The sequence below is a fragment of the Melanerpes formicivorus genome, unplaced genomic scaffold, assembly GCF_026170545.1.
Source record: "Melanerpes formicivorus ecotype bairdi unplaced genomic scaffold, bMelFor1.0.p_v2 SCAF_9, whole genome shotgun sequence".
NCBI classification, from domain to species: Eukaryota; Metazoa; Chordata; class Aves; order Piciformes; family Picidae; genus Melanerpes; species Melanerpes formicivorus.
The window spans coordinates 15,978,835-16,005,928 of NW_027142361.1; the positions used below are offsets into that span (position 1 = coordinate 15,978,835).

The window sequence follows — 27,094 nt, forward strand, 5'->3', positions numbered from 1 at the left end:
TGTCCAGGGAGGTGGTCGAGGCCCTGTCCCTGGAGGTGTTTAAGACCAGGCTGGATGAGGCTCTGTCCAGCCTGATCTAGTGTGGGGTGTCCCTGCCTATGGCAGGGGGGTTGGAACTAGATGATCCTTGTGGTCCCTTCCAACCCTGACTGATACTATGATACTATGATACCCTCCCAGTTGTCACTCTGGGCTTGAGTCCTAATTTCTTTTTGTCTGGCTTCAGCTTTGAGTCATTGTCTGTTATGCTGGATTAAAAACCCTCTCCAGTAGCCAGCATTTTCTGTTCTTGTTAGTGTTTATGGTGTCATCACCATGTCCCCACTCCTGTTTTTTTCCCCCAGATACACTCAGCAGAGCTCTTCAATCTACCAAGCTGCAAGACATTTTCTCCAGCCCCTGGATCATTTCCATGGCCCTCCGCTCTGCCTCCTCTGGGTTTTATAACCTCCTTTCAGTGTGGATATCATGCCTGAACTCCAGTTTTGTCCCACCAGCATCACCCAGGAGAGCACCACCTTGCTTTTCATCACATCTCAAGTTCACATTGACTGCCTTCAGTGCCAGGATCTCCAGACCTAGCACCATTTCCCAGGATAAGACCCACTCAACACTCCAGTATTTCCACCCTTTACTGGTCTAGCAATGATTTGTTCTGTTCTTCCACATCCAGGAAGATGATGAACAGCACCAAGATTTAGCAGAGATTCCCATGAAGCTCCATGAAACTCAATTTTGAGAATAAAGATGTTTCATCAGGATGAGGAGAGGTCATTAGTGGTGTTCCTATGGCACCTGTGATAAGGTATTCATGTGGAGAGAAAATACACACCAACTTGAGGGTGGGCTGACTCCTTCAAATGAAAGGGGACCAAATGGCAGAGAAACTAAGGAACTGCACTGTGCAGATTTCTCCCTCATCCTACAGCTTGCAGGTCATGCACTCATCAACCAGGAACATGAGCTTTGGCTGCAAGTTGTGGATGATTTAATGGAGGTGGCAAGAGGAGACAACTGTTACCTCCATCGTATCAGGAGCGGTACCACCAACAATCTGGTAAGATCTGGTTGTCTGGAAGCAACTCACTCAAGAGAAGTGAAGTTCACTTAGAGGAAGTCCAGAAAAGAGCTGTTGGCTTGATTAAAGGCAAAGGTGTAGCTACCTGATAGCAGGATTCTAGGGAGAGCTTGGTTTGTTGGACAAGTTGAGTGAGGGTAGAGAACAAGAGACATGACTTCATAAAAAGAAATAGGGAAGGGCAGCAATTGCTAAACAGAAGGAAGAATAAACCAGATTAAAGGGCAGGACTGGCACAGAAATTATCTGAAACTCATTTCTACCACCACCAAGCAGGTGTTTTTGTTTTCTTTAGGATCTCAGAAGCATTCCTGGAAGGATGAAGTTAAACAGTTAAAAGGATTGGGTCTGTTTGAACTCTGTTTATCTTGGATCAGCCTCACACTTGAAGACTTTCAGTGAGCACCCACTGAAGCCAAGGAGAAATTCCCCCTCCTTTTTGATGTCTAATCTGGCCTCCAGGGTTTGGGTGGTTCTCTTTCTCTGTAGCCCTCAAAGATACGGTGGAAAATTGGCTGCTGAGACAGGATGAAAGCTGTGTGCATCCCTCCCTCTACCAGCAGAAGCAGCTCCATCGGGGTTAATCCAACCGCCAGATCTGGGATGAAGAAAGCTTTCATCTCCAGCACCAGCCAATGCTCAGTGACAAGGCTGCTGGCCAAGGAGGTACTTCCTGAGCTCAGGGATGAAAGGTGGAGGAACCCAGAGTCTGCAAAACACGGCTCTGAGGTAAAAGCAAAGCTCCCCTTTCCTGACCTTTCTTGAAGCAACCCAAACTAGGATAACTTCAATGCATTTAAAGAGGAAACAACAGCACCAGGCTGACAGTTGTAGCCTGAAGAGATTCCCATCTAATTTTAGATTTGACACAAACCTTAATGTGGTTTTCATTAATTAATTTATAAAAATAATAACAACAAAAAAATCCTTTAATTAACGTAAACCCCTTAAAGCACTTTTCATTTACTCCACTTCCAGGAGACATTTCCACTGAGATTGCTCCTCAGATGCCACTCTGCTGCTTGCTCTTGTTCTTCAGTCAAACCTGAACTGTTAGACCCAAACTTCTTGCTTGCAATACGCTGCTGGCCTTGAAATCGAGGCTGGCTTCTTGCTTCTTGAGCCTTCACTTGAATGATTTTCCAACCAGTGAGGTTTTCACCTCTTGGACTATGTGAACTCTACACTTTGCTCTTCTGTTGCATGAAAAGTCCACTGAAGGACGTCTGTGTTGATTCAACACATAAAAGCTATCCAAAATGATGCCTGAATTCTCTGAATCTAATAGTTTCAGTTTATCTCAATCTCTGCATGCAAGGCAGAAAGGCAGCATGATGCCACCCTGCCCTCCTGGCAGCAATACCCACATTGGGAAGCTCTCCAGGCCACCAAGGAAGGAGCTCAGATGTGACATGGCAATGCAGGGTCCAGACCACCTGAGACCTTTCCCCTTTGACTCTCCTGATGTCAATCTGTACTTGGTAGAGCAGCCACTGGCTCCCATCCTTAACCTGATCCACCTGCATGGCCAGCACAGCATCACATCTAGGTGACCACTACATACTGTGCCCAGCTCTGGGACACCAGTATAACACAAACAAGTGTGCTCAGGGCTGGAGCACTGACCATGAAACCAGAGACCAAGGGAAGGGGTTTGCTTAGCTTAGAGAAGAGATGGCCTTGGAGCACCTGATAGCAGTCTATCCATGCCTACAAGAAGTATGGAGGGAATGGAGCCAGGCTCTTCACTGAGACGTATGGTGAGAAGATGAGAAGCAATGGGTGCAAGTGAAGCAAGAGACATCCAGGTGGGATAGGAGGAAATTTTTGTTCATCATGAGGCTAGCAAAACATTGTAGAAGCTTACCCACAGCACTCATGCTTCTCCCTGCATGGGGACTTCCAAAGGGTAGCCCAGCAACCCAGGCTGATCCTAGACCCCACTCTGCTTGTCAAACTGTATCCAAACAGAAAAAGAAATGCCTGAAGGTGTTAACTACATTATCCTGGCAAAACAAAGCCAAGTGAGGGAGAAGTTCTCAAAGGCTCCTTCCATTCCTGCACTGGAGATGTCCAGCTCCTTTAACAGACTCAGCAATATGGACTTGGGCTAGATACTTCCTCAAAGCTAATGAAAACCTATGTAGAGCTCTATCTCTAGGGGCTGCAGACACAAAACCCTGTTGACTGAGGCTAACATGGGAGCCTGGATCTGGGCAGAAGAAACCAGCTGAAAGCCTTTAATTACTCTGCACTGGGCTCCTCTGCTTTGGGGTAAACCCTGCCAAGGGGCCTCAGCTCTGTGCCTTGCTTCCACACACTGCACGCAATGACTCACTTTGTGGCTTTATGGCAGTAATTTGATGCTCTTTAATAACGTCCCACATCACTCAGCTGCTGGGACTAGAAGGGGGTCTTAGCTCAGTACAGTGTGTGGTCACTCGTGAGGGGCCAATGAAGCCACGCCAGCAATGTCCCCCAAGCTTATATAAGTTGTAAAGTTTTTCTTAATACGCACTTCTTCGCACTTCTTGCTAGCCTGTCAGCTCTACTGTCTGCTCTGTACTATGCTTGCTTTATAACGGAACAATGCTGAAGCAATAAAGGGACAATACTAGATCATATTGATCAGCCATATTGATTCCCGTCTCCATCGTCCACAAAGCTGTACAAATCCAAGCAGATACAGAATAAATCCTTCATTTTGAGAACTACAGAGGAAATCTGCTGGGGCTTTTGGACCTCATAGGAGTAGGAACTCATGAGCATTACCCCATGTGTCCTGGCAGGGCCGGGAGCCGTGCTGTGGCTGGATCCTGGACTGGGGAGCTGCCGGTTCTGTTCACCAGTTCCTGCAGAAGCCAAGCTTATGGTGGCACAGCAGGAGCAAGTGGTGATGAGCAAATGCAGGAAGGACGGGGGAATTAAGTCCCTTGGATGCAGGTGGTGGAAGAATCACTTTGGAGGTGTTTCAAGGGCAGCCTTCTGTGGCGGTTAGAGTTTGGAGGCGGCTTAATGAAAAGCTCAATAGTTTGATCTAGTCTATTAAGGTGCTGCATTTATAGTCCAGCTCTGGAAGGAAATTAAGGAGAGAGGGCTTTTGGGAAAAGACTTGGTGGCTTCACCTTAAAAAGAACATTGCTGAGGTTGGGAGCTCTACATGGGAGCTGAGCTGAGCTGACCCTTCTGCCAGCTCCCATCTCCATCAGAGAGCCTTTGCACACTGCTCATCACCTTATCCATAAACCAAAGGTTATGACTCCCCAAAAGTGGAGTGTATAATTAAAAGAGAGAGGGTTAAAAGGCAACACATTTCTCAAGCTCATCTGACACTGCAGAGCCTGGGATCACAGAGGTATTTGATCAGAGAATCAAACAGAGTGGTGGGGATTGTAAGGCACTTGTGGAGATCATCTAGTCCAATCCACCTGATAAAGCAGGGTTACCCAGAGCAGGTTGCCCAGCAACATGTCCAGGCAAGTTTTGAATATATCTAGAGGAGACTTCACAACCTGTCCTGGCAGCCTGGCCCATTGCTCCAGCACAGCACCCTCACTGGAAAGAAGTTTTTTCCTTTTGTGTAGAATAAAGAAGCTTCCTTATGGATGAAAAGGCTCTACCTCTGCTTCTGCTGAGGGAAGGCATCAAGTATCACATCATCTTACAGAAAAGGAACAAAATAAGTGGTAGTCCACACATCAGTGCAGCTTTCCCGACATCTCTGCTCATTTTTTACTCTCCTGTATGACCAAGATGACCAAGATTTTAACATTTGCAGCCACCCACTGTCTGCCTTCCCAGAAGCAGCTGAGCCTCCTCCCTCCCATACAGCCCCTTGAGTCAATCACAGCTCCATCATGCTGCCCTCATGGTTTCTGCTAACAGCCTTCACATCACCTTTGCTAACCCTACAAGCAACAAATGTTGAGCAGCAAAGCTGTCCAGCTTGATTTATCCATCTGGTTTTGACCACAGAAGTGCTGCGCTGAATTAAAACAACCTTCACAGAACCATCATTGAATCACAGAGCAGTTTGGGTGGGAAGGGAGCTTTAAAGGTCCCTGCAGTGAGCAGGGACATCCTCAACTAGAACAGCTTGTTCAGAGGCCTTTCCAGCCTGACCTTGAATGTTGCCAGGGATGGGGTGTCTACCCAGGACAGTGTCTCGCTACCCTCATTGTCCACAATTTCCTCCTTCTATCTAGTCTGAATCTCCTCTCTTTTAGTTTTAAAGCCTTGTCCTGCCACAACAGGCCATGCTAGAAAATCTGTCCCCAGCGTTCTTACAGGCCCCTTTAAGTAATGAAAAGCCACAAGGAGGTCTCCCCACAGCCTTCTCTTCTCCAGGATGAAACCCCCCAACTCTCTCAGCCTGTCCCTATAGCAGGGGGGTTCCAGCCCCTTGCATCATGCTCATGGCCCCCTCTGGACCTGCTCCAACAGGTCCATGTCTCTCCTGTAATGACCACTCCAGATGTGGGCACAACACAGCAGGTGGTGTCTCACCAGAGTGGAGCAGAGAAGCAGAATTCCCTTCTTTGACCTGCTTCCCACAACCTTAAGCTAGCTCACCTCTACGTGATGGAGGGACATGTGTCAAGGCATGGCTCTGCGGCAGAGGATCTACCCCAGGAGAAGATCTCTGGCATCAATGTGCTGGGCATGATGCCAACCTCAAGGCAAAGAGGAAGGAGGTACACAAAGACTGGCCACTGCTCTGCAAAGCCCAGGCAGCATGCTCAGAGAGATCTTCTCCTTGCCGACCTCCACGTTGCCCAAGAGACACTGGTGGCCTTTTCTCCCCTTTCCCTGGTGAGTGACAGTGCTCAAGCAGAGTTCAGGGCTCCAACACTCAAACCACCAGACTGAAAAAAGTCTAAAGAACTTTTGCAGGATGGACAAAGGCTGAAAAATTAACTGCCTGGCCTCTTCCTCTGCTGCATTTATTGCTGTCTTGGCAGATGAATTTCAGGTTGCTGCCACAGCAAACTGCTTGTTCTGCCAACTGTACATTACTAATGTTGGAAGGTGGCCAGACCTAGGAATCTTTTCTAAAAGCATTTGCTTCATACTTTAAATAGCAGCCCAGCAGGCAGGGGGATGGGAGGGAGGGCTCAGCCCCTGTGTGTGATCCATCTGCAAGCTTCTGCTGGCTCCTCCACCCCTTTGCAGGTTAAAGCCAAGGACGATTCGTGGTGGAGGTGCAGGGTGGGCAGTTGCTTGGATGTGTCCTCAAAACCTTCCTGTGCTGGTAGAGGCAAGGATGCCCCCACTCTCTTGACACTGCCACCTGCCCCTTCCCAAGCATGTCATTAATTAAGTTAATGACAGGAAGTTGTTTTGTTTTTATTGATAGCTGCTCTGCTACAAGGTTTAACATCATTTTCCCCAGTGCTTAAGAGTTTTGCTTGTTACTGGGCTGAAGAGCACCATTTGCTGTGATGTACAGATCTGAAGCACTGGATACAGTTCTGGTCTCCCCAGTTCAAGAGAGACAGGGAACTACTGGGGAGAGTCCAGTGGAGGCTACACAACTGCTGAGGGGACCGGAGAATCTCTGTGATGAGAAGAGGATGAAAGACTTGGGGCTGTTTAGCCTGGAATAGAGCAGACTGAAAAGGGAATCTCATCAATGCTGATCAATATCTAAAGGGCAGGGGCAAGAGGATGGGGCCAGACTCTTTTCAGCAGTGCCCAGTGACAGGACAAAAGGCAATGGACACAAACTGGAACCCAGGAGGTTCCAGTTAAACAGGAGGAAAAACTTCTTTCCTGTGAGGGTGCCAAAGCACTGGAACAGGCTGTCCAGAGAAGTTGTGGAGTTTCCTTCTCTAGAGAGATTCCAAACTTGACTGGATGCAATTCTGGACAGCCTGCTCTGGGTGACCCAGCTTTATCAGGGAGGTTGGACTAGATGATCCCCGGAGGTCTCTTCCAACTCCCACCATGATGTGGTTCTGGGATTCTGTCCTGAGCCTGCTGTAACATATCACTGCAAAGTCCAAACTCTGTTACATGAATCATGTCTCCAGGTGGATTTTCTAACAGCACTAGAAAGCACAGCCACACTCTGCAGCATACCATTCACAACACTTCAGCAACAAACCCACAGCCAGTCAGCCTGACCTCAGTGCCAGGGAAAGTGATGGAGCAGATTATCCTGGCAGCAATAACTGCGCACCTGAAGGATGGCCAAGGGCTCAGGTCCAGCCAACATGGATTCAGGAAGGGCAGATCCTGCCTCTCCAACCTGATCTCTTTCTATGATCAGGTGACCCGCCTGGTGGATGTGGGGAGGCCTGTGGATGTGGTCTACCTAGACTTCAGCAAGGCCTTTGACACCGTCCCCCACAGCAAACTGCTGACTAAGCTGTCAGCCTGTGGATTGGACCACTACACTCTGTGCTGGGTTAGCAACTGGCTGGAGGGCCGGGCCCAGAGAGTGGTCGTGAACGGTGCCGCATCCAGCTGGAGGCCAGTCACCAGTGGTGTCCCCCAGGGATCAGTGCTGGGCCCTGTCCTCTTCAACATATTCGTTGATGATCTGGATGAAGGGGTAGAGTCAGTCATCAGCAAGTTTGCAGATGACACAAAGTTAGGGGCAGATGTTAGTCAATTAGAGGGTAGAAAGGCTCTGCAGAGGGACCTCGACCGACTGGAAAGATGGGCAGAGTCCAATGGGATGGCTTTCAACAAGTCCAAGTGCCGAGTGCTGCACTTTGGCTATGGCAATCCCATGCAGAGCTATAGGCTGGGGTCGGAGTGGCTGGAGAGCTCCCAGACAGAGAGGGACCTGGGTGTGCTGATCGACAGCCACCTGAATATGAGCCAGCAGTGTGCTCAGGTGGCCAGGAGGGCCAATAGCATTCTGGCCTGCATTAGGAATAGTGTGGCCAGCAGGAGCAGGGAGGTCATAGTGCCCCTGTACTCTGCTCTGGTTAGGCCGCACCTTGAGTACTGTGTCCAGTTCTGGGCTCCTCAGTTTAAGAAGGACATTGAGACACTTGAGAGTGTCCAGAGAAGGGCAACAAGGCTGGTGAGAGGCCTTGAACACAAGCCCTATGAGGAGAGGCTGAGGGAGCTGGGATTGTTTAGCCTGGAGAAGAGGAGGCTCAGGGGTGACCTTATTGCCCTCTACAACTACCTGAAGGGTGGTTGTAGCCAGGAGGGAGTTGGCCTCTTCTCCCAGGCAACCAGCACCAGAACAAGGGGACACAGTCTCAAGCTGCGCCAGGGGAGGTTCAGACTCGAGGTGAGGAGGAAGTTCTTCACCGAGCGAGTCATTCGGCATTGGAATGGGTTGCCCAGGGAGGTGGTTGAGTCATCGACCCTGGAGGCGTTCAAGGGGAGATTGGACGTGGCACTTGGTGCCATGGTCTAGTCATGGGGTCTGCGGTGTCAGGTTGGACTCGATGATCCTCGAGGTCCTTTCCAACCTAAGTGATACTGTGATACTGTGATCCTCAGTAGTTATCAAATGTTAATCTGCTTTACAGCTGAGAAACAGAGAGGAGGAGAAGGAGAAGGAGGAAGGATGTAGGCGGGGAGACAATATTTAAACTACAAGGAGAGAAAATTGTCTCTGGCCACAAATATTCTGACTATTTGCCAATTTTTCCTACTTCCTCATGTGAAATGCTCCCACAAGCAAGTTTGCTAAGAACAAATATAGGTGAAGTTTCTTTCCTTTGGTCACTTGGTGCTGCACTAGATAAGCTGGTGACACCGAGCAAAGCTCGAGGCATAATATTTTTAAGTAGTGCTTGTCCTAGTTAATGTTCAGCCCTGCTGTGCAATGTCAAGAAAACTAATGAACAGTGAAGTGACAGCAAGCAGGAACCTGGGTGTACTCACCCGCTACCAAAGCCCTTTCAGAGCCTGGACACAACGTGAATGAAATCTAAAAGCATTTGTCCTGCTTCATCGGGAGGCCCAGGCAGTGTGAGCTGAACGGTTTGTCACTGAGCTTGCCCTGGACCTAGCACTTAGGGACAAGGTTTAGTGTTGACCCTTCAGTGCTGGGTCGAGGCTTGGACTGGGTGATCTTTGAGGTCTCCTCCAACCAGATGTATTCTGTGATTCTGTGTTTTGGTTGGACAAGTTCTCACAGTCCTGGGGCTCATCAGACTGAGCTATGAGCAAGCAGGGGATGAAATCTAGCTGCTGAGGTTCTCTTGATGAGAAGCCCCTTAGATCATTTCCGAGATTTGGGCCAGGTTACCCAGAGAGGTGGTAGATGCCCCATCCCTGGAAACATTCCAGGTCATGTTGGATAGGGTTCTAAGCAACCTGATCTAGTTGAAGACATCCCTGATCACTGCAAGGTGGTTAGACTAGATGACCTTTAAAGGTCCCTTCCAACTCAGAAGATTCAGTGAGTCTATGAAGTGCCTGTTTGTGTGTACCCACACCTGAGACATGGCGTTTGAGGAAAATTCAACATCTGTTACCGGGCAACATGGCTCCACTCAGAGCGTGTGACGGGAGCTTTGGCAAAGGCAGTGCTTGACTGATGATGTGCTCTCAGCACTAACAGGGAGTGGGGCTCACCTTGTGCACAAAGTGCTTGCACTAAGGACAAAGCATTTACACAAAGGACAAAGTATTTAAGCGCATGAAATGGGCAGCCCTTAAGCAGGTGCAATGCAGAGCAAGCTGGAGCCCACCTGCAGCAGCTCCAGGAGGGATGCTGAGGGTGCTGGGAGCTGAACATGTCCCACTCCCTCCTTACTAAACCTCATCCATTCTTCTGTGCGTTGCTCAAGCCCTTTAGACTTCTGCAGTCCAGCCTGTGAGTTGACTCTGGGGGTGAATTTTAACCTTGATTATGGTTTCTCCAGCATCTCTTCTCTGTTCACCAGTTGCAGAGCCTGTACTCACCAGCGGGAGGTGGATTAATACCCTTCTAATCTGCTTGGTTGCCTGGAGAACAGATCTGACAAGGCTACGTGGTTCTTCACCAAGCCTATCACAGCATGTGGCAGAGTTATCTGTCCTTCACCTTACCCAGCCACAAAATGGGGTTTCTGCACACAGTTAATTGCTGATAAGCCCTTAATGGGCCTGATCCTGAAAGTTTAACACGCACTTCTGTTTAATCTAAGGCATAATTTCAGGATGAATCATTTGGACTCTGTCCAAGGAAGCTGGTGAAGAGTCTAGAGAACAAGTCCTGTGAGGAGTGGCTGAGGGACATGGGATTGTTTAACCTAAAGAAAAGAAGGCTGTAGGGAGACCTCGCTCTCTACTACTCCCTGAAAGGAGGTTGGAGCCAGGTCAGGGTTGGCCTCTTCTCTCAAGGAGCAAGCCATAGGACAAAAGGAAATGACCTCAAGTTGTGCCAGGGGAGATTTAGCTTGGACATGAGGAACAATTTCTTCCAAGCCCTGGAACAGGCTGCCCAGGGTGGTGGTAGAGTCTCCATCCCTGGAGGGATCTAAAAGATGTGGAGATATGACACTGAGTGGCATGGTTTAGTGGTGGCTTGGCACTGCTGGGTTACCTGTTGGACTCGACAATCTTAAAGGTATTTTTCAATCCAAACAATTTTATGATGACAGAGTAAAGTGCCACCTTAAACCAGAAAACAAAGGTGGCACCCCAAAGAAGCCATGCAATGGAGGCAAAGCTTCCCCTTCCATATTACTGCTTCCACAAATGCAGGAGAAGGAAAACCATTGCAAATGGAATGGTTATGTCACGATTTTGCATTAATTGTGTGATTTAGTGTCTAAAGCGAACACTCTTACTCTGAAACTTCCCAAAGACACCAGGGCAGGAAGCTGTTGCCTTACCTTGCTCCAACCTCTTCATCTGCTGGATCTGATCCACTGTCTTTTTCAGGATCTTGCATTTGTCAGGTTTGACACTCAGAGTGTCGATGTCCCCAATGTTTGCAGACAGCAGCTCCGCCAGCTCCTCTAAATATTTGTTCTCCTGCTCCCGTCGCCGCTTTTCATTGCTGTTAGACAAGGGGGAAAGAATTAAAAGTCACATTAATAACTCTTTCCAACTGCAGAGTTTAGTATCACCTGGGCACTGGACAAGAACCCAAACATGCAAGTATTGTCTGGAGTGATGACCATGCTATAATCAAAAGATCTCAGAAACACTGGGGAATTCATTCAGGCTCTTTTCTGCTTTTATGCATATAATCAGAATACACATATTGAGGGCTCTAGAGCACAAGTCTGCTGAAAAGCACCTGAAGGAGATGGGGGGGGGGGGGGTTAGCCTGGAGAAAAGAAGGTTGAGGTGAGACCATCTTGCTCTCCACACCTCCCCAAAAGGAAGCTGGAGTAAGGTAGAAGTCTTTTCTCCCAAGGAACAAGTGACAGTACCAGAGGAAATGGCCTCAAGTTGTGCTAGGGGAGATTTATATTGGACATGAGGAACAGTTTCCTCCCCAATGAGTTGTCAAGACCTGGAACAGACTGCCCAGAGCAGTGGTGGAGTCCATGTAGATGTGATGCTGAGGGACATGGTTTAGTGATGATCTGGCAGTGCTGAATTAAGATTTGAAGATGATGATCTCAAAGGTCTCTTCCAACCAAAACAATTCTGTGATTCCAAAACTAATGCCAAGGAAGATAAATGGGTCTATCCAAACACTCCCAACAAAACCAGACTCTAACATTCAAGACTCCACCTTCCTCTCAAGAAATAGTTATAAATGAGTTACAGCAAAACTGTTCTGTGTAGTAAAACAAGCTCTGCTAATAGCTGAAGGCTTAAAGAAGATGTTTGGGTTGTCATGTCTGCTGAGAGTGCAAGTCAACCAGAGCATGAATATACCTTGCCAGCTCTGTAGAGACCCTTTAGAAACCATAGCTGTCCAAAAGAGGATGAGGCACCACCAGCTCTCCCTTCTAAGGAGCACCTCAGGCAGGCTGTATGGATTCTTCTTTATTTTTCCCTAATTCCACTTTATTGGCTCAATATCCAGGTCTGACAGATATGCAGGCAGGCTTTATCTCTTGGGCATAATTCTTCTCCTTAAACTTGCTCTCACATGAAAATACCTGATGATTGCAGGGATGAAACTCTCTGATGAACCACCCCTTGCCTACCAAGTGCACTCTCAATCACCTCACTTCTTCTGTGTCTCCCCAGGTGCTGTGACTGCCCAGAGGAGCAACAGGAATGCCTCAACTTCTTTTAAACCATCAGAACAGCAGAATCCAGAAAGAAAGACAAAAAATAAAGTCAAGGTCTGGAAAACATAAGTTGTGTTTCTGCCTGGGTCTCCAGTCTCATGAAGTGCCACAAGTAAGCTCTTGCATGGAAGATACACAGAAACTCCTCTGCAACAGGCTTGGATGAGTGCAAGCACCCTCACTTCCTGGACAGGCAGCTGCCAACCAGTATAAGGAGCAGCAATCACAGCTTTACTGAGGTATGTTGAAGGTGAGCCAGTAGTATGCCCAGGTGGCCAAGAAAGCCAACAGAATCTTGGCTTAGATCAGCAGTACTGTGGCCAGCAGGGATTGTCTACCTGTACTTGGCACTAGTGAGGCCACACCTGGAAGCCTGGGATCAGTTTTGGGCCTCTCATTCCAGGAAGGACATTGAGGTGCTGGAGTGTGTCTAAAGAAGAGCAGCAAAGCTGGAGAAGGGTCTAGAGCATAATGCTTGTGAATAGTGGCTGGTTATTTAATCTGGAGAGAAGGCGGCTTTCTTCCTCTCTACAGCTCCCTGACAGGAGGTTGGAGTCAGGTGGAGATTGGTCTCTTCTCCCAAGGAACAAGCTACAGGACAAGAGGAAACAGCCTCACGTTGCACCAGGGAAGTTTTAGGTTGGACATGAGGAAGAATTTCTTCCCCAAAAGGGCTGTCAAGCCTTGAAATAGGCTTCCCAGAGCAGTGGTGGAGTCCCCATCCCTGAAGGGACTGAAAAACTGTGTAGATGTGGTGCTGAGGGACATGGTTTAGTGGTCAGCTGGCAGTGCTAGGTTAAAGGTTGGACTTGATCTTAAAGGTCTCTTCCAACCAAAATGATTCTGTGAGTCTGTGATCTAAGTTGGATGTGCATCTGCTGCAAAAGTGCTGGCTCCAGCAATGGACCTCAGCCTCTCTTTTCAGGGGTACCAGTGACACCAGCACTGGCATGTTCCCTGGCAATGGGCAGGCAAATGCTTCTCCAAGTAGCTGAGAAAGTGTTTCAGCTAAGGTCAAATTAATTCTTAGCTTTTCCTGCAAACCAAAAAGCAATAGCAGAGGGGAGAGAAAAAAAAAAATCCCTCTGTTGTGGGTGATCTCATTTCATGAAAACCCTTAATGTTGCTGTTGCTGTGGCAACTTTCAAATTGTAGGAGGGAGAATTGGCCAATTTTCCTTACATAAAAGCATCATGAGAATATTGCAGCAGTGGGCTGCTCTTTATCACTCCCAAATATCATCAAAAGCAATAGTTAAACCTTCCAGGTTTTAACAAAGGGGTTTTGAAGTTCATTTTGCTCTGGAGTATGTTATGGAGGACTCTGGCTAGCTTGAGGAGGAGGGCAAGGTCCCTCCCCAGCATGGCTGTGAGTCAGGTGATGGTCTGAAAGAAGGAAGATGCAGCACTGGAAGTCTTAATCTCTTTTGGATTTTGGTAATGTGCTTCAGCTGCAGTATTTGGGGTTGGATAGCCAACCCAACAAAGCTGTTCTAAAAATGCTTGTAGGTGCTTTCTGGATGTAAAAACTCATGGTGCTTGGACAAGAAAAGATAATCCATTGTGACCGTTTGAGGCTGTGCCTTTAAGAAAGGGACAGTGCTGGAACACTCTCTGGCTGAATGTTTTGGTATCAAAATGAAAACATGATATTCTAAACGAATTTCATTGGTAGATTGGTAGAATGCAACTTTAAGTTTTAGTTCAGTTGGAATTTCACCCAGTTCCTCTCTGTTCTCCCTTTCCAGCCTGTCTGCTTCTGAGCAACTAGCCAGAATGACCTTGAGTAACAGATAAGCACTAATCCTGCATGCGCTTGGAGGCCTAATAAGAATTTTCTTCCTTAATAACTGCCTTTTCTCTCTCTAACCCTTTTTGGGAAAAAAAGGAGGTAGGGGGAGAGAGTGGGGTACTGGGGGGGGAGCCCTCCTCTGTCCGGAGGAGGGAGTTTTGTTCCTGTATTTTTCTTTGCTGTATATTTCTGTATATATATTGTAAATACTGTATATTGTGTATATATACAACCTGCATTTCATTTTTGCTTGTAAATATAGCATTCCTTTTGCTTCTTTGACTGGGTTAGCTGTGGTTTCTTTTCTTTGTGGGGGAGGGAGAGCTAGGCCTTCTCTTAACCCACCACATCCACCATCCAGAAGTTTCTACTTCTCTATGATCAGGCTCAGTCCTTGTCCTATGTATTTTGAAAGACCGCTGGTGTCAGCAGAAGAAAGATTTCTTGGGGTGGTTACAGTTCAGGAAACAAACCACAAGAGATCTACTTTCCAAAGGCAGAACAGATTAAGCAAAATCAGGTGTGTGATCATTCATCTGGAGAGCAGTTCCTTCAGGAAGAGGTGTCCAAGCCCACCTTGCTACCCATGGCTCTGCCAGGGGGATTCAAGGGCCAACGGCTTCAACCCACACTCACTGCTGGGGTGAGGACCAGCTCTGAGACCAGCATGGAGACAGCAATGAGGGCTGCAGAGCTCTGACTTGTATGACTCAGCCAGAAAGGAAAAATATTTCAGATGACTACAGAAGTATTTTGCAGAATACAATTGTTATCACAATGTCTTCTGTACTGACTAGAACAGCTAAGCCATGACCCACAGGGCCTTTGGGTTTCAGCTCTACAGAAGAGAGATGCTGCAACTGAAATAAGCTTGCAACAAACAATCCAGAAATTCTCAACCAACCACTTCACATGTCTCTACTGGAACCCCATTTCCTTTACATTTAGTGTCTATAGTATCATGTGTCAGGCTGGAGAGATGGATGGAGGGAAACCTCATGAAATTCAACAAGGGCAAGTGTAGGGTACTGCACCTGAGGAGGAATAACACCCTGCACCACTACAGGTTAGGGGTTGACCTGCTGGAAAGCAGTTCTGCAAAAAAGAACCTTGGAGGGCTGGTGGGCAACAAGTTGCCCATGAGTCAGCAATGTCCCCTCATGGCCAAGAAGGCCAATGGTCTCCTGGGGTGGATTCATAAAAGTGTGCCCAGCAGGTCAAAGAAGGTTCTCCTCCCACTCTGCCCTAGTGATACTACACCTGGACTCCCAGGTCCAATTCTGGGCTTCCCAGTTCAAGAGAGAAGGAATTGCTTGAGAGAGTCCAGCAGAGGCTACAAAGATGCTGAGGAGACTGAAGCATCTCTCACAAGGAAAGACTCAGGGCTGATCAGCCTGGAGCAGACTGAGAGGGGATCTTCTCAATGCTGATCAATATCTAAAGGGCAGGGGGCAAGAGGATGGGGCCAGACTCTTTTCAGTGGTGTCCAGTAATGGGACAAGGGGCAAAGGGCAGCAACTGGAACCCAGGAGGTTCCATCTGAACAGGAGGAAAAACTTTCCCCCTGTGAGGGTGCTGGAGTACTGGAACAGGCTGCCCAAAGAGGTTATGCAGTCTCCTTCTCTGGAGAGATTCCAAACCCACCTGGACATTGTAATCCTGGGCAAGCTGATGTGTGTGACCCTGCTTTTTCAGGTGGGTAGGTGTAGAAGATCTTCAGAGGTCCCCCACCATGCTGGGATTCTGTGTATTAACTGTAAGTGATAGAAAATGCACCTGATCCTTGCTCAGTGCATCAATATTCTGCAACATCAACCAAAACAGCATCCCAGGCAGCAAAGACACAGGATCAGCAGCAGTGCCATAACATTCATCCTTCCTAACAGACACTATCACCATGGAACTCACAGGAAGCCTAGAAAAGCCTGTGGAAAGAGATCCCAACTGCCTCTACCCAGGACTTAGCCTAAATCAGGTGGAAGGGTAGCTGAGACAGGAATCATAGAATCATAGAATATTAGAGGTTGGAAGGGACCTCCAGAGATCATCGAGTCCAAACCCCCTGCCTCTGTCCTAAGCAAACGGTGCCCTTCTGCAGCGAGCTGAGCTCTGAAGCAGCCTGCATCAGCACACAGAAACCAAGACACTTCAGACAGAAATCTCATGTGGAATCCTTGCACCATGGAGCAACAGGGCCTCCACTGCTCTTTCTGTAGATTTCAAAACAATGGATTTCTTGGGAATCTGCTGTGCAGAGAGGCTGGGGAAGGTTTGAGATGATGTGCAGACTTTGCAGAAGTCTCTGTGACAGACTTGCCCTGGGCAAGCTCTCCCGATGGCCTTCCCTCCTAAACCCAGGGCGGTGACTTCGCTAATGAGCCTCTCATCATCGTTTGCCTCCTAACAAGAAGCAGAGCAGATGGGGAGCTGCGCTTCCACCATGCTCCATCTTCCACCGCAGCCACCACTCAAAGCAGGTGAAGTTGTGGTAGGAAGTGTGAACGTTTGCGAGTGGCTGCCTCCCGCTCCATCTGCTCGAGCAGATGGGACGGAGCGACGCGGGGGGAATGACAAAGTAGCCATGGGCTCGGGAGCGCCTCACATACCTCTGGGCTGTATCGCACGGGGAGCCTTTCCTCTTTCGAGAGTCAGGGTTGGCAGGGTCCGTGGAGCTGTCCCCAAGGCCGCTCATGTTGGTTGACCTACTTTGCACCTGGAATCAAAGACAGAGAAGGTAAGGACAATGCCTTTGAGCTGCAGAAGGAGCAGTTCCTCTGCAGCAGACACAAAGAACATGGACTAAGTGACCTCTGAAGAAGTAATCAACCAACACAAGTCTTTATCACAGAACCAAACTAGAGAAGGAGTAGATTTAGATTGGATGTTAGGATCAAGTTCTTTAACATGAGGATTGTGGAACACTGGAACAGGTTGCCCAGGGAGGTAGTTGAGGCCCCATCCCTCAAGGTGACGCTCAACAGGGCTCTGGGCAACCTGATCTAGTTGAGGATGCCCCTGCTGACTGCTGAGGAGGTTGAAGTAGATGACCTTTGGAGGTCCATTCCAACCCAGACCATTCTATAATTCTACAACTCACAGAATCACAGAATGGTAAGGGTTGGAAGGGACCTCGAAAGATCATCTAGTCCAACGTTCCTGCCAGAGCAGGGTCACCTAGAGCAGGTCACACAGGAATGTGTCCAGGCAGGCTTGAGTGTCTCCAGAGAAGGAGACTGAACTGATGTCTTAAGTGTGAAGGAAATGGTGCAAAGGGAAGACATGAAGTGATTATGTCACCTTCCTTTTTATGTCTCCTGTTCACCATTTGTCCAGAGCCCTCACCGTGATCCTTACATCACAGACTGAGCTCTCCGTGTCCTGGTTTTGCAGCACTTCAACTCTCTAAACACAGCCTGTTTCACTGCTTTGTTTATGTGTGTTTGATCACTTTGGATGCATTCCCTTCTCCTGCAAACCTTCAGCTCATATCCAGCTCCTCTCCCATCTACCACTGGCTCCTCTGAATCACAGCTGGCAGAGGTCACTCCACCCCTTGCCATTATGTCTGAGCTCTTGCTCCCCCACCATCTCCTTTCCCCCCAGCACATGGCCTGGGCTTTAATTAGAGCTGCAAACTGACTCATCTCTTTAACAGGATGTGACACCCTCCCCACAAACCCCTTCCTCACCTCCTGCTGAGGCTGCCTCCCATGGATGGTCCTCCCAGGCTAAATCTTCTCCTAGCGATGAGTTTCCTACTGTGACTAGTTCTTGGTTGGTCCCAACACCAGCTACCTCCTGGGTTCCAGCTCTCTCCAACACATGGACATTTCAGCCTTATTTATAGGGTGTTATTTCAACAGATGTGTGGTAAACTAGTCCGTGCTATCGCAAATGAGAGGTCTAAGCAACCAAAGAAGGCCCAGAAGTCATGAGTGTAACACTGCAATATCCCACATCCTAATGCTTCTTAATGATGAGTTATATTTTGTATATTGAACTGAATAAAACATGATGTAAGCCAAATAAAGGCAAGAAAGTCACTTAAAGCTTCTATTTGGCCACTTCACCTTGAAGGGTGAAACCCATGATACTCTTAAAGCTGAGAATTCACAGTCCACTCCAACAACCTAAATGGGACTACATGCATCTACAGGACATGATCAATGCCTCATACAACAAGTTAAACCAAGGGACAGAGCTTCTCCAGAAAATAACCCAGCTGTGCACATTTGCTTCTTATGGTTGGACTTCATGAGCTTAATGGTCTTTTATAATTTAAACATTTCTATTATTATACAATAAAGTAATGGGACTGAAGTTGTTTGGGGACTGAAAAGACTAAGTTCATTGTAGGGAGGTCGGATTAGATGACCTTTGAAGGTCACTTCCAACCCAAACTATTCTCTGTTCTCGAGCTTCTTCTTTTAATTTCTTCTATTACAGTATCACAGTATCACAGTAAAACTTAGGTTGGAAAGGACCTCGAGGATCATCGAGTCCAACCTATCAACACAGACCCCATCACTAGACCATGGCACCAAGTGCCACGTCCAATATCCTCTTGAACGCCTCCAGGGATGGTGACTCAACCACCTCCCTGGGCAACCTGTTCCAATGACGAACGACTCGCTCGGTGAAGAACTTCCTCCTCACCTCGAGTCTAAACCTCCCCTGGCGCAACTTGAGACTGTGTCCCCTTGTTCTGGTGCTGGTTGCCTGGGAGAAGAGACCAACCCCTTCCCGGCCACAACCACCCCTCAGGTAGTGTGGTGAAGAGGTTATTAAATTTATTAATATGAAATATGAATTATGAAAACATTATATTTATTAATTATAAACTATTAATAACCGATGAATCACCAACTTATATACATGATCTAGTGCACGTTCGTGAAATACATTCCACAAGTGGCTTAGTGTTATGATTATAACTTAATTGAACTATCGATAAACCCTTTCTCTATTTATATAACGAAATATATAAGCAGTTCCGCCGCTTGGCCATTAGATGGAGACTCGGCGGGACGCGGGCAGCTCCTGGCTATACACAGCAATATTACAATCTTTCTATGCGTCAGCGCTTACTCTGCTAGACGCGGATACTTTGAACTGAGTGCTAGTGGATGGAAAGCACGTGGAAGATATTTGATTCCCTTCAGACAACAGGGATCGGTCCTGATCGGGGTCGGCCCGTGGTGTCGGTCCTCAAAGTCGACTCGCACGGCGGGGCGGGACGACGGTGGCCGGTAGGTGGGCTCGGATGACGCGGCAGCAGGCAAAGCTACGGGGGTCGGCCCAACCACGGCGGTTCTCAGGGCTGATGCAAACAGCCTCAGGGAGAGAATGCGGCTGCGTTTACTTGCCCACATGCTGGGACAATATTCAGTATCGGGGCATAATGTGCCTTCACCACAGGTAGTTGTAGAGGGCAATGAGGCCACCCCTGAGCCTCCTCTTCTCCAGGCTAAACAATCCCAGCTCCCTCAGCCTCTCCTCATAGGGCTTGTGTTCAAGGCCTCTCACCAGCCTTGTTGCCCTTCTCTGGACACGTTCAAGTGTTTCAATGTCCTTCTTAAACTGAGGGGCCCAGAACTGGACACAGTACTCAAGGTGCGGCCTAACCAGAGCAGAGTACAGGGGCACAATGACTTCCCTGCTCCTGCTGGCCACACTATTCCTAATGCAGGCCAGGATGCCATTGGCCCTCTTGGCCACCTGGGCACACTGCTGGCTCATATTCAGGTGGCTGTCGATCAGCACCCCCAGGTCCCTCTCTGTTTGGGAGCTCTCCAGCCACTCTGACCCCAGCCTGTAGCTCTGCATGGGATTGCCGTAGCCAAAGTGCAGCACTCGGCACTTGGACTTGTTGAATGCCATCCCATTGGACTCTGCCCATCTGTCCAGTCGGTCGAGGTCCCTCTGCAGAGCCTTTCTACCCTCTAACTGACTAACATCTGCTATTACGTTCTAAAAGCTGGAATTTTAAGGAGCATTAAACTGCTGACAGACTGGGATAAAACAAGCCCTTCAAGACATGTCCACAGTTCCCACAGCTGAGATTCCTCCCATGTTTTGTTCAGCCTGCCTGAAAGCACCACTGGGTTGTCTTTGGTGGTGCAGCACCTCCCACTCACTGCCCAGCCCAGTGCAAGGCAGCCACTCATCAAAAGAGACTGGCACTGGCTTACCACATGCTCAGACAGGTGATGACTAAAGTCCTACCGGCTTTTGAAACTTGTCAGAATCCCAGGTTATATCTGCAGACCAGCTTCTTCTAATCTTAGAGCATTGCAGAGGGATGGACATAGCCATGAGCATCTCCTCCACTCTCTGGTTCCTTGAACATCCCAGTGTTCATGTTAAAACCCAGAAGGCCAACTTGTCTCTTAGGCTACAACCCAAAGCAGCATGGCCAGAAGGTTGAGGGAGGAGATTCTGTCCCTCTGCTCCACTCTGGTGAGACCCCACCTGCAGTGTTGTGTCCAGATCTGGGGTCCTCAGCACAGGAGAGACATGGACCTGTTTGAGCAGGTCCAGAGGAGGCTACAGAAATGATGCAAGGTCTGGAACCCCTCTGCTGTGAGGCCAGGCTGCAAGAGTTGGGGTTGTTCATCCTGGAGAAGAGAAGGCTCCAGGGAGACTCTATTGTGGCCTTTCAGTACTTAAAGGGGCCTAAACAAAAGTTGTGGATGGACTTTTTATCAGGGCCTGTTGCACCAGGACAAGTTGTGATGGATTCAAACTAAAAGCATGGAGATTTGGACTAGAGAGAAGGAATAAATAGTTTATGCTGAGGGTGGTGAGACACTGGCCCAGGCTGCCTAGAGAGGTGGTAGAAGTCCCAACCCTGGAAACATTCCAGGTCAGGTTGGACAGAACTCTCAGCATCCTGCTTCAGTTGATAGAATAGAATAGAATAAACCAGGTTGGAAGAGACCTTCAAGATCATCGCGTCCAACCTATCACCCAACACCACCTAATCAACTAACCCATGTAACCAAGCACCCTGTCAAGTCTCCTCCTGAACACCTCCAGTGACGGCGACTCCACCACCTCCCCGGGCAGTCCATTCCAATGGGCAATCACTCTCTCTGTGTAAAACTTCCTCCTGACCTCCAGCCTGAACTTCCCCTGGCGCAGCCTGAGACTGTGTCCTCTTGTTCTGGTGCTGGCTGCCTGGGAGAAGAGACCAACCTCTGCCTGTTTACAACCCCCCTTCAGGTAGTTGCAGACAGCAATAAGGTCACCCCTGAGTCTCCTCCTCTCCAGGCTAAGCAACCCCAGCTCCCTCAGTCTCTCCTCATAGGGCTTGTGTTCCAAGCCCCTCACTAACTTCGTTGCCCTTCTCTGGACTCATTCCAGCAAGTCAACATCCTTCCTAAACTGAGGGGCCCAGAACTGGACACAGTACTCGAGGTGTGGCCTAACCAGTGCAGTGTACAGGGGCAGAATGACCTCCCTGCTCCTGCTGGCCACACTGTTCTTAATGCAGGCCAGGATGCCATTGGCCCTCTTGGCTGCCTGGGCACACTGCAGGCTCATGTTCATCCTACCATCAACCAGCACCCCCAGGTCCCTCTCTGCCTGGCTGCTCTCCAGCCACTCTGACCCCAGCCTGTAGCACTGCATGGGGTTGTTGTGGCCAATGTGCAGAACACGGCACTTGGATGTGTTCAATCTCATGCCGTTGGACTCTGCCCATCTGTCCAGCCTGTCGAGGTCTCTCTGCAAAGCCTCTCTACCCTCTAGCAGATCAACTCCTGTCCCCAGCTTGGTGTCATCAGCAAATTTACTGATGATAGACTCAATGCCCTCATCCAGATCATCAATAAAGATGTTAAAGAGCACAGGGCCCAGCACTGATCCCTGGGGGACTCCACTACTGACTGGCCGCCAGCTGGATGTGACACCATTCACCACCACTCTCTGGGTTCGGCCATCCAGCCAGTTCCTAACCCAGCTCAGAGTGCTGCTGTCCAAGCCATGGGCTGACAGCTTGGCCAGGAGTTTGCTATGGGGGACGGTGTCAAAGGCCTTGCTGAGGTCCAGGTAAACTACATCCACAGGCCTCCCCACATCCACCAGGCGGGTCACCTGATCATAGAAGGAGATCAGGTTGGTCAGGCAGGACCTGCCCTTCCTAAATCCATGTTGGCTGAGCCTGATCCCTTGGCCATCCTCTAAGTGCTGTGTTAATGCACTCAGGATGACCTGTTCCATGATCTTGCCTGGCACTGAGGTCAGGCTGACAGGCCTATAATTCCCTGGCTCATCTAACCGGCCCTTCTTGTGGATGGGCACCATGTTGGCCAGCTTCCAGTCTTCTGGGACATCTCCAGTGAGCCAGGACTGCTGAAAAATGATGGAGAGTGGCTTGGCCAGCTCCTCTGACAGCTCCCTCAGCACCCTAGGATGGATCCCATCTGGTCCCATGGACTTGTGGGGATCCAGGCGGCTGAGCAGATCACCAACTACCCCATTTTGGAACAGTGGAAAACTATGCTGCTCCCTGGCTCCTTCTGCCAGCTCTGCAGGCCAGCTGTCTGGAAGACATTCTGTCCTGCTAGTAAAAATTGAGGCAAAGAAGGTGTTAGGTATCTCTGCCTTTTCCTCATCCCTTATCACAACGTTCCCCTCCGTGTCCACCAAGGAGTGGAGGTTGTCTCTGCCCTTCCTCTTGCTATTAATGTATTTATAGAAGGACTTTTTGTTGTCCTTCACAGCAGAGGCCAGACTAAGCTCCAAATGCGCTTTTGCCTCCCTAATTTTCTTCCTGCAAGACCTAGCAACATCCTTAAATTTTTCACGGGTTGCCTCCCCTCTCTTCCAAAGGTGATACACCCTCTTTTTTTCCCTTAGTTCCATTAAAAGTTCTTTAACCATCCAGGCTGGCCGTCTGCCCCGGCGGCTCATCTTCTGGCACATTGGCACAGCCTGTCCCTGAGCCTTCAACAGTTCTTCCTTGAAGTAGGACCAGCTCTCCTGGACCCCTTTGTTTTTAAGGGCTTTATCCCAAGGAACCCTCTGAATTAGTTCCTTGAGTAGCCTGAAGTCCGCCCTCCGGAAATCCAGAGTGGAGGTCTTCTTGCTACCCCTCTTAGCTCGACCAAATAATGAGAATTCAATTATCTCGTGGTCACTGGCCCCTAAGCACCCTCCGACCACCACATCACCCACCAACCCTTCCCTATTGGTGAAGAGGAGGTCAAGCATAGCCTTGCTGCTGGTAGGCTCTCGCAGCACCTGGGATAAGAAGCTGTCCTCCATGCATTCTAAGAACCTCCTAGATTGCCACTTCTCTGCTATGTTAAGATCCCAGCAGATATCAGGCAAGTTGAAGTCACCCATGAGAAGAAGGTCAGGCGATCTTGAGACAGCCTTAAGCTGCCTATAGAATGACTCATCAACATCCTCCTCCTGGTTGGGTGGTCTATAACAGACTCCAACCAGGATGTCAGCCCTGTTGGCCTTCCCTCTAATTCTTACCCAGAGGCACTCAACCCGATCGTCCCTAATCTCCATCTCAATGGCATCTAGTGCCTCCCTGACGTACAGGGCCACCCCTCCACCCCTTCTTCCTTGCCTGTCTCTCCTGAAGAGCCTGTAGCCATCAATTGCAGCACTCCAGTCATGTGAGTCGTCCCACCACGTCTCTGTGATGGCAACTACATCATAACTTTCCTGCTGCAGCAAGGCTTCCAGCTCCTCTTGTTTGTTGCCCATGCTTCGTGCATTGGTGTACATGCACTTCATCCGGGCTGCTGGTTTCACCTCTGGCTCTGGCTTATCACCCCCAGACCCCAGCCTGGGAGGACTGGTTTCAACCCCTTCCCCCTTCAAAACTAGTTTAAAGCCCTATCTATGAGACCTGCCAATTCCCTCCCCAGAATCTTTTTCCCTTTGAGGGATAGGCCATTCTCGTACACTCTGATCTTACCCCTCCTCTGGGACAGATGTGCTCCATCTGTTGCCAGCTGGCCTGGTGCAGCAGAAAGTTTTTCAAGATCAAAAAACCCAAAATTCTTTTGCCTGCACAAGCCTCTAAGCCACTTGTTGACTTCAGCTGCTGACCTGTTCCTTATGGTATTCCCACCTGCAACTAAGGGTATAGACGAAAAAATTATCTGTGCCCCTGATCCCTCAACCAGATCTCCCAGGGCCCTGAAGTCATCTTTGATAGCCCTGGGAGTTCTGGTTGCAACATCATCATTCCCTAACTGCATAACTATCAAGGGATAATAGTCAGAGGGCTGCACCATACCAGGCAGTCTTCTGGTAACATCTCCAACCATGGCTCCTGGAAGGCAACAAACCTCCCTGTGAGTAGGGACTGGCCGACATATGGGGCCCTCTGTTCCCCTCAGGAGGGAATCGCCAATAACAATTACCCTCCTCTTTTTTTTAAGGGAGCAAGTCCTGATGCCAGGGGAAGGCTGTTTAAGCTTAGGCTGTTTCACCTTAGGTCGTTTCACCTTAGGCTGTTTTGCCACAGGGAAAACCCCAGATGGCGTGTCCTCCGATATCAGAATCACCTCACCCTCACCCTCCAATGCCCCGTACTTGTTTTCCAAGGGCAGTGGGGGGGGGTGAGGGGGGGCAAGGAGGTTTAACCTTGCATCTTTTGATAGGAACCTGCATCCATTCCACTCTTCTTTTTGGATAACTGGCCTCTGCTGGGGGGGCCTGCAGAGCCTGGTTACTCAGGTTCGTCACCCTTCTGCAATTGTATACATCTCTAAATCTAGCAACCTTATCCTTCAGTCTAGCCACCAGGCTAAGCAGACAGTCGATCTGCTCACCCCTAAAGCAGGAGCCGTCCCCTCTACCCTGCATCTCAAGTGCCAGGCTCCAGCACTGTCTGCAGCTAGATGCCTGGACACCTACCTCTTACTTATGACACCTACCTATCTGCTTATATTCCCCCTCAGTCTGAGTCGAGACTGACTTTTTAAAGGAGTTATTGCGGTGAGTTACCACCATGGCTAGCCCTGCCCACCGGACCTACTGGAGAATGTTTGTTTTTAAAAAAGTGTGGCGGCGCGCGCGTCCAAGCGAGAAGCTGCTGAAACGGAAGCTGCCGCGAGCTGCTGCGGGCTTTGAAACTGCCGCGGCATGCAGGGACCCGAACGATCCTGAACACGTGAAGAATCGGTGAGAGCTGATTCCTGCCGAGCGCAGAGACTGTGTGCGGGTCCTTCAGGTCAAAAACAGCAGCAGTCCGTGCTTTTCCGAGGCTTCTGGTCTCGATGTGTGTCCCCGATGGAGCTTACCACTGAAACGGAAGCTGCCGCGAGCTGCCGCGGGCTTTGAAACTGCCGCGGCACGCAGGGACCCGAACGATCCCGAACACGTGGCGAATCGGTGAGAGCCGATTCCTGCCGAGCGCAGAGACTGTGTGCGGGTCCTTCAGGTCAAAAACAGCAGCAGTCCGTGCTTTTCCGAGGCTTCTGGTCTCGATGTGTGTCCCCGATGGAGCTTACCACTGAAACGGAAGCTGCCGCGAGCTGCCACGGGCTTTGAAACTGCCGCGGCACGCAGGGACCCGAATGATCCCGAACACGTGGAGAATCGGTGAGAGCCGATTCCTGCCGAGCGCAGAGACTGTGTGCGGGTCCTTCAGGTCAAAAACAGCAGCAGTCCGTGCTTTTCCGAGGCTTCTGGTCTCGATGTGTGTCCCCGATGGAGCTTACCGCTGAAACGGAAGCTGCCGCGAGCTGCCGCGGGCTTTGAAACTGCCACGGCACGCAGGGACCCGAACGATCCCAAACACGTGGAGAATCGGTGAGAGCCGATTCCTGCCGAGCGCAGAGACTGTGTGCGGGTCCTTCAGGTCAAAAACAGCAGCAGTCCGTGCTTTTCCGAGGCTTCTGGTCTCGATGTGTGTCCCCAATGGAGCTTACCGCTGAAAGGGAAGCTGCCGCGAGCTGCCGCGGGCTTTGAAACTGCCACGGCATGCAGGGACCCGAACGATCCCGAACACGTGGAGAATCGGTGAGCTAAATTAATGTACTAATATTCAGTATCACTAAGGTTGGAAGAGGCCTCAAAGGTCATCGAGTCCAACCTGTCACCACAGACCTCATGATTAGAGTAGGGAGGACGCTACTGCCCACTGCAGGCTTGAACTCACGACCTTCCCATTATGGGTGTGATGCACTACCAACTGAGCTATGATGATAAAATAGAATAGAATAGAGTAGAATAGAATAGAATAGAATAGAATAGAATAGAATAGAATAGAATAGAATAGAATAGACCAGGTTGGAAGAGACCTTCAAGATCATCGTGTCCAACCCATCAACCAATCCAACCCACCTAAACAACTAAACCACAGCACCAAGCACCCCATCAAGTCTCCTCCTGAACACCTCCAATGATGGTGACTCCACCACCTCCCCAGGCAGCCCATTCCAATGAGCAATCACTCTCTCTGTATAGAACTTCTTCCTAACATCCAGCCTAAACCTCCCGTGGCGCAGCCTGAGACTGTGAATGTGATGCCCTTGCTCACTGCAGGGTAGTTGGACTACATGGCCTGTAAAGCTCCCTTCCCACCCAGACCATTCTGTGATTCTGTAACTATAAAAACCAGCATTAGCAGCTTCACTGCCTCCTACAATCCAGGTGTCCAGGGCAGTGTTACACATTTTTTCCTACCACTTCCCCACCAATCTACCTCTATGCTCAGCACTGAAAACCTCTACTCTGCAACAAGTGAATTATCTACCCTTAATATGGTGCCATGGGGAAAGAGCTCCTCTCTCAGCAGGCCACAGGCTCTTCTGCTAACACTGGTGTCACTGGTGCTAGGTGAATATGGCTCCTGAAATCATTTCAGCAATATCAGCACAGGTGACGAATGCCACATGCACAAGAGCTTGTCCTCTGACATCAGAAACCCTGAGCAGATGCCAGCATACCAACCATGACCGGATATCCAAGTTCATCCCCCATGCCTTTGGCATGTTTGCCAGAAAGAATGATGCCAAAGAAAATTTAAGGAAGGATGGGGAGGGGGAAAGCAAATGCTTGGAAAATGTAGAAACTGGAAAACTGCAAGGGCTGC

The 27,094-nt window shown here is 49.3% G+C and overlaps 1 protein-coding gene across 8 annotated transcripts in view; it reads right to left on the reverse strand.

The window, feature by feature from the left end:
• NCOA1 (nuclear receptor coactivator 1) overlaps window positions 1-27,094 on the reverse strand; it is a 411,243-nt gene that overhangs the window by 108,987 nt on the left and 275,162 nt on the right. For all 8 annotated transcript variants that reach the window (XM_068143160.1, XM_068143159.1, XM_068143155.1 and 5 more), the window contains 2 exons: window positions 16,632-16,738; window positions 10,873-11,039 (listed from right to left, as the gene is read on the reverse strand). In XM_068143160.1, coding sequence (XP_067999261.1) covers window positions 10,873-11,039; window positions 16,632-16,717 — 253 coding nt within the window. In that variant the 5' untranslated portion in view covers window positions 16,718-16,738. The remainder of the gene's footprint in view (window positions 1-10,872; window positions 11,040-16,631; window positions 16,739-27,094) is intronic.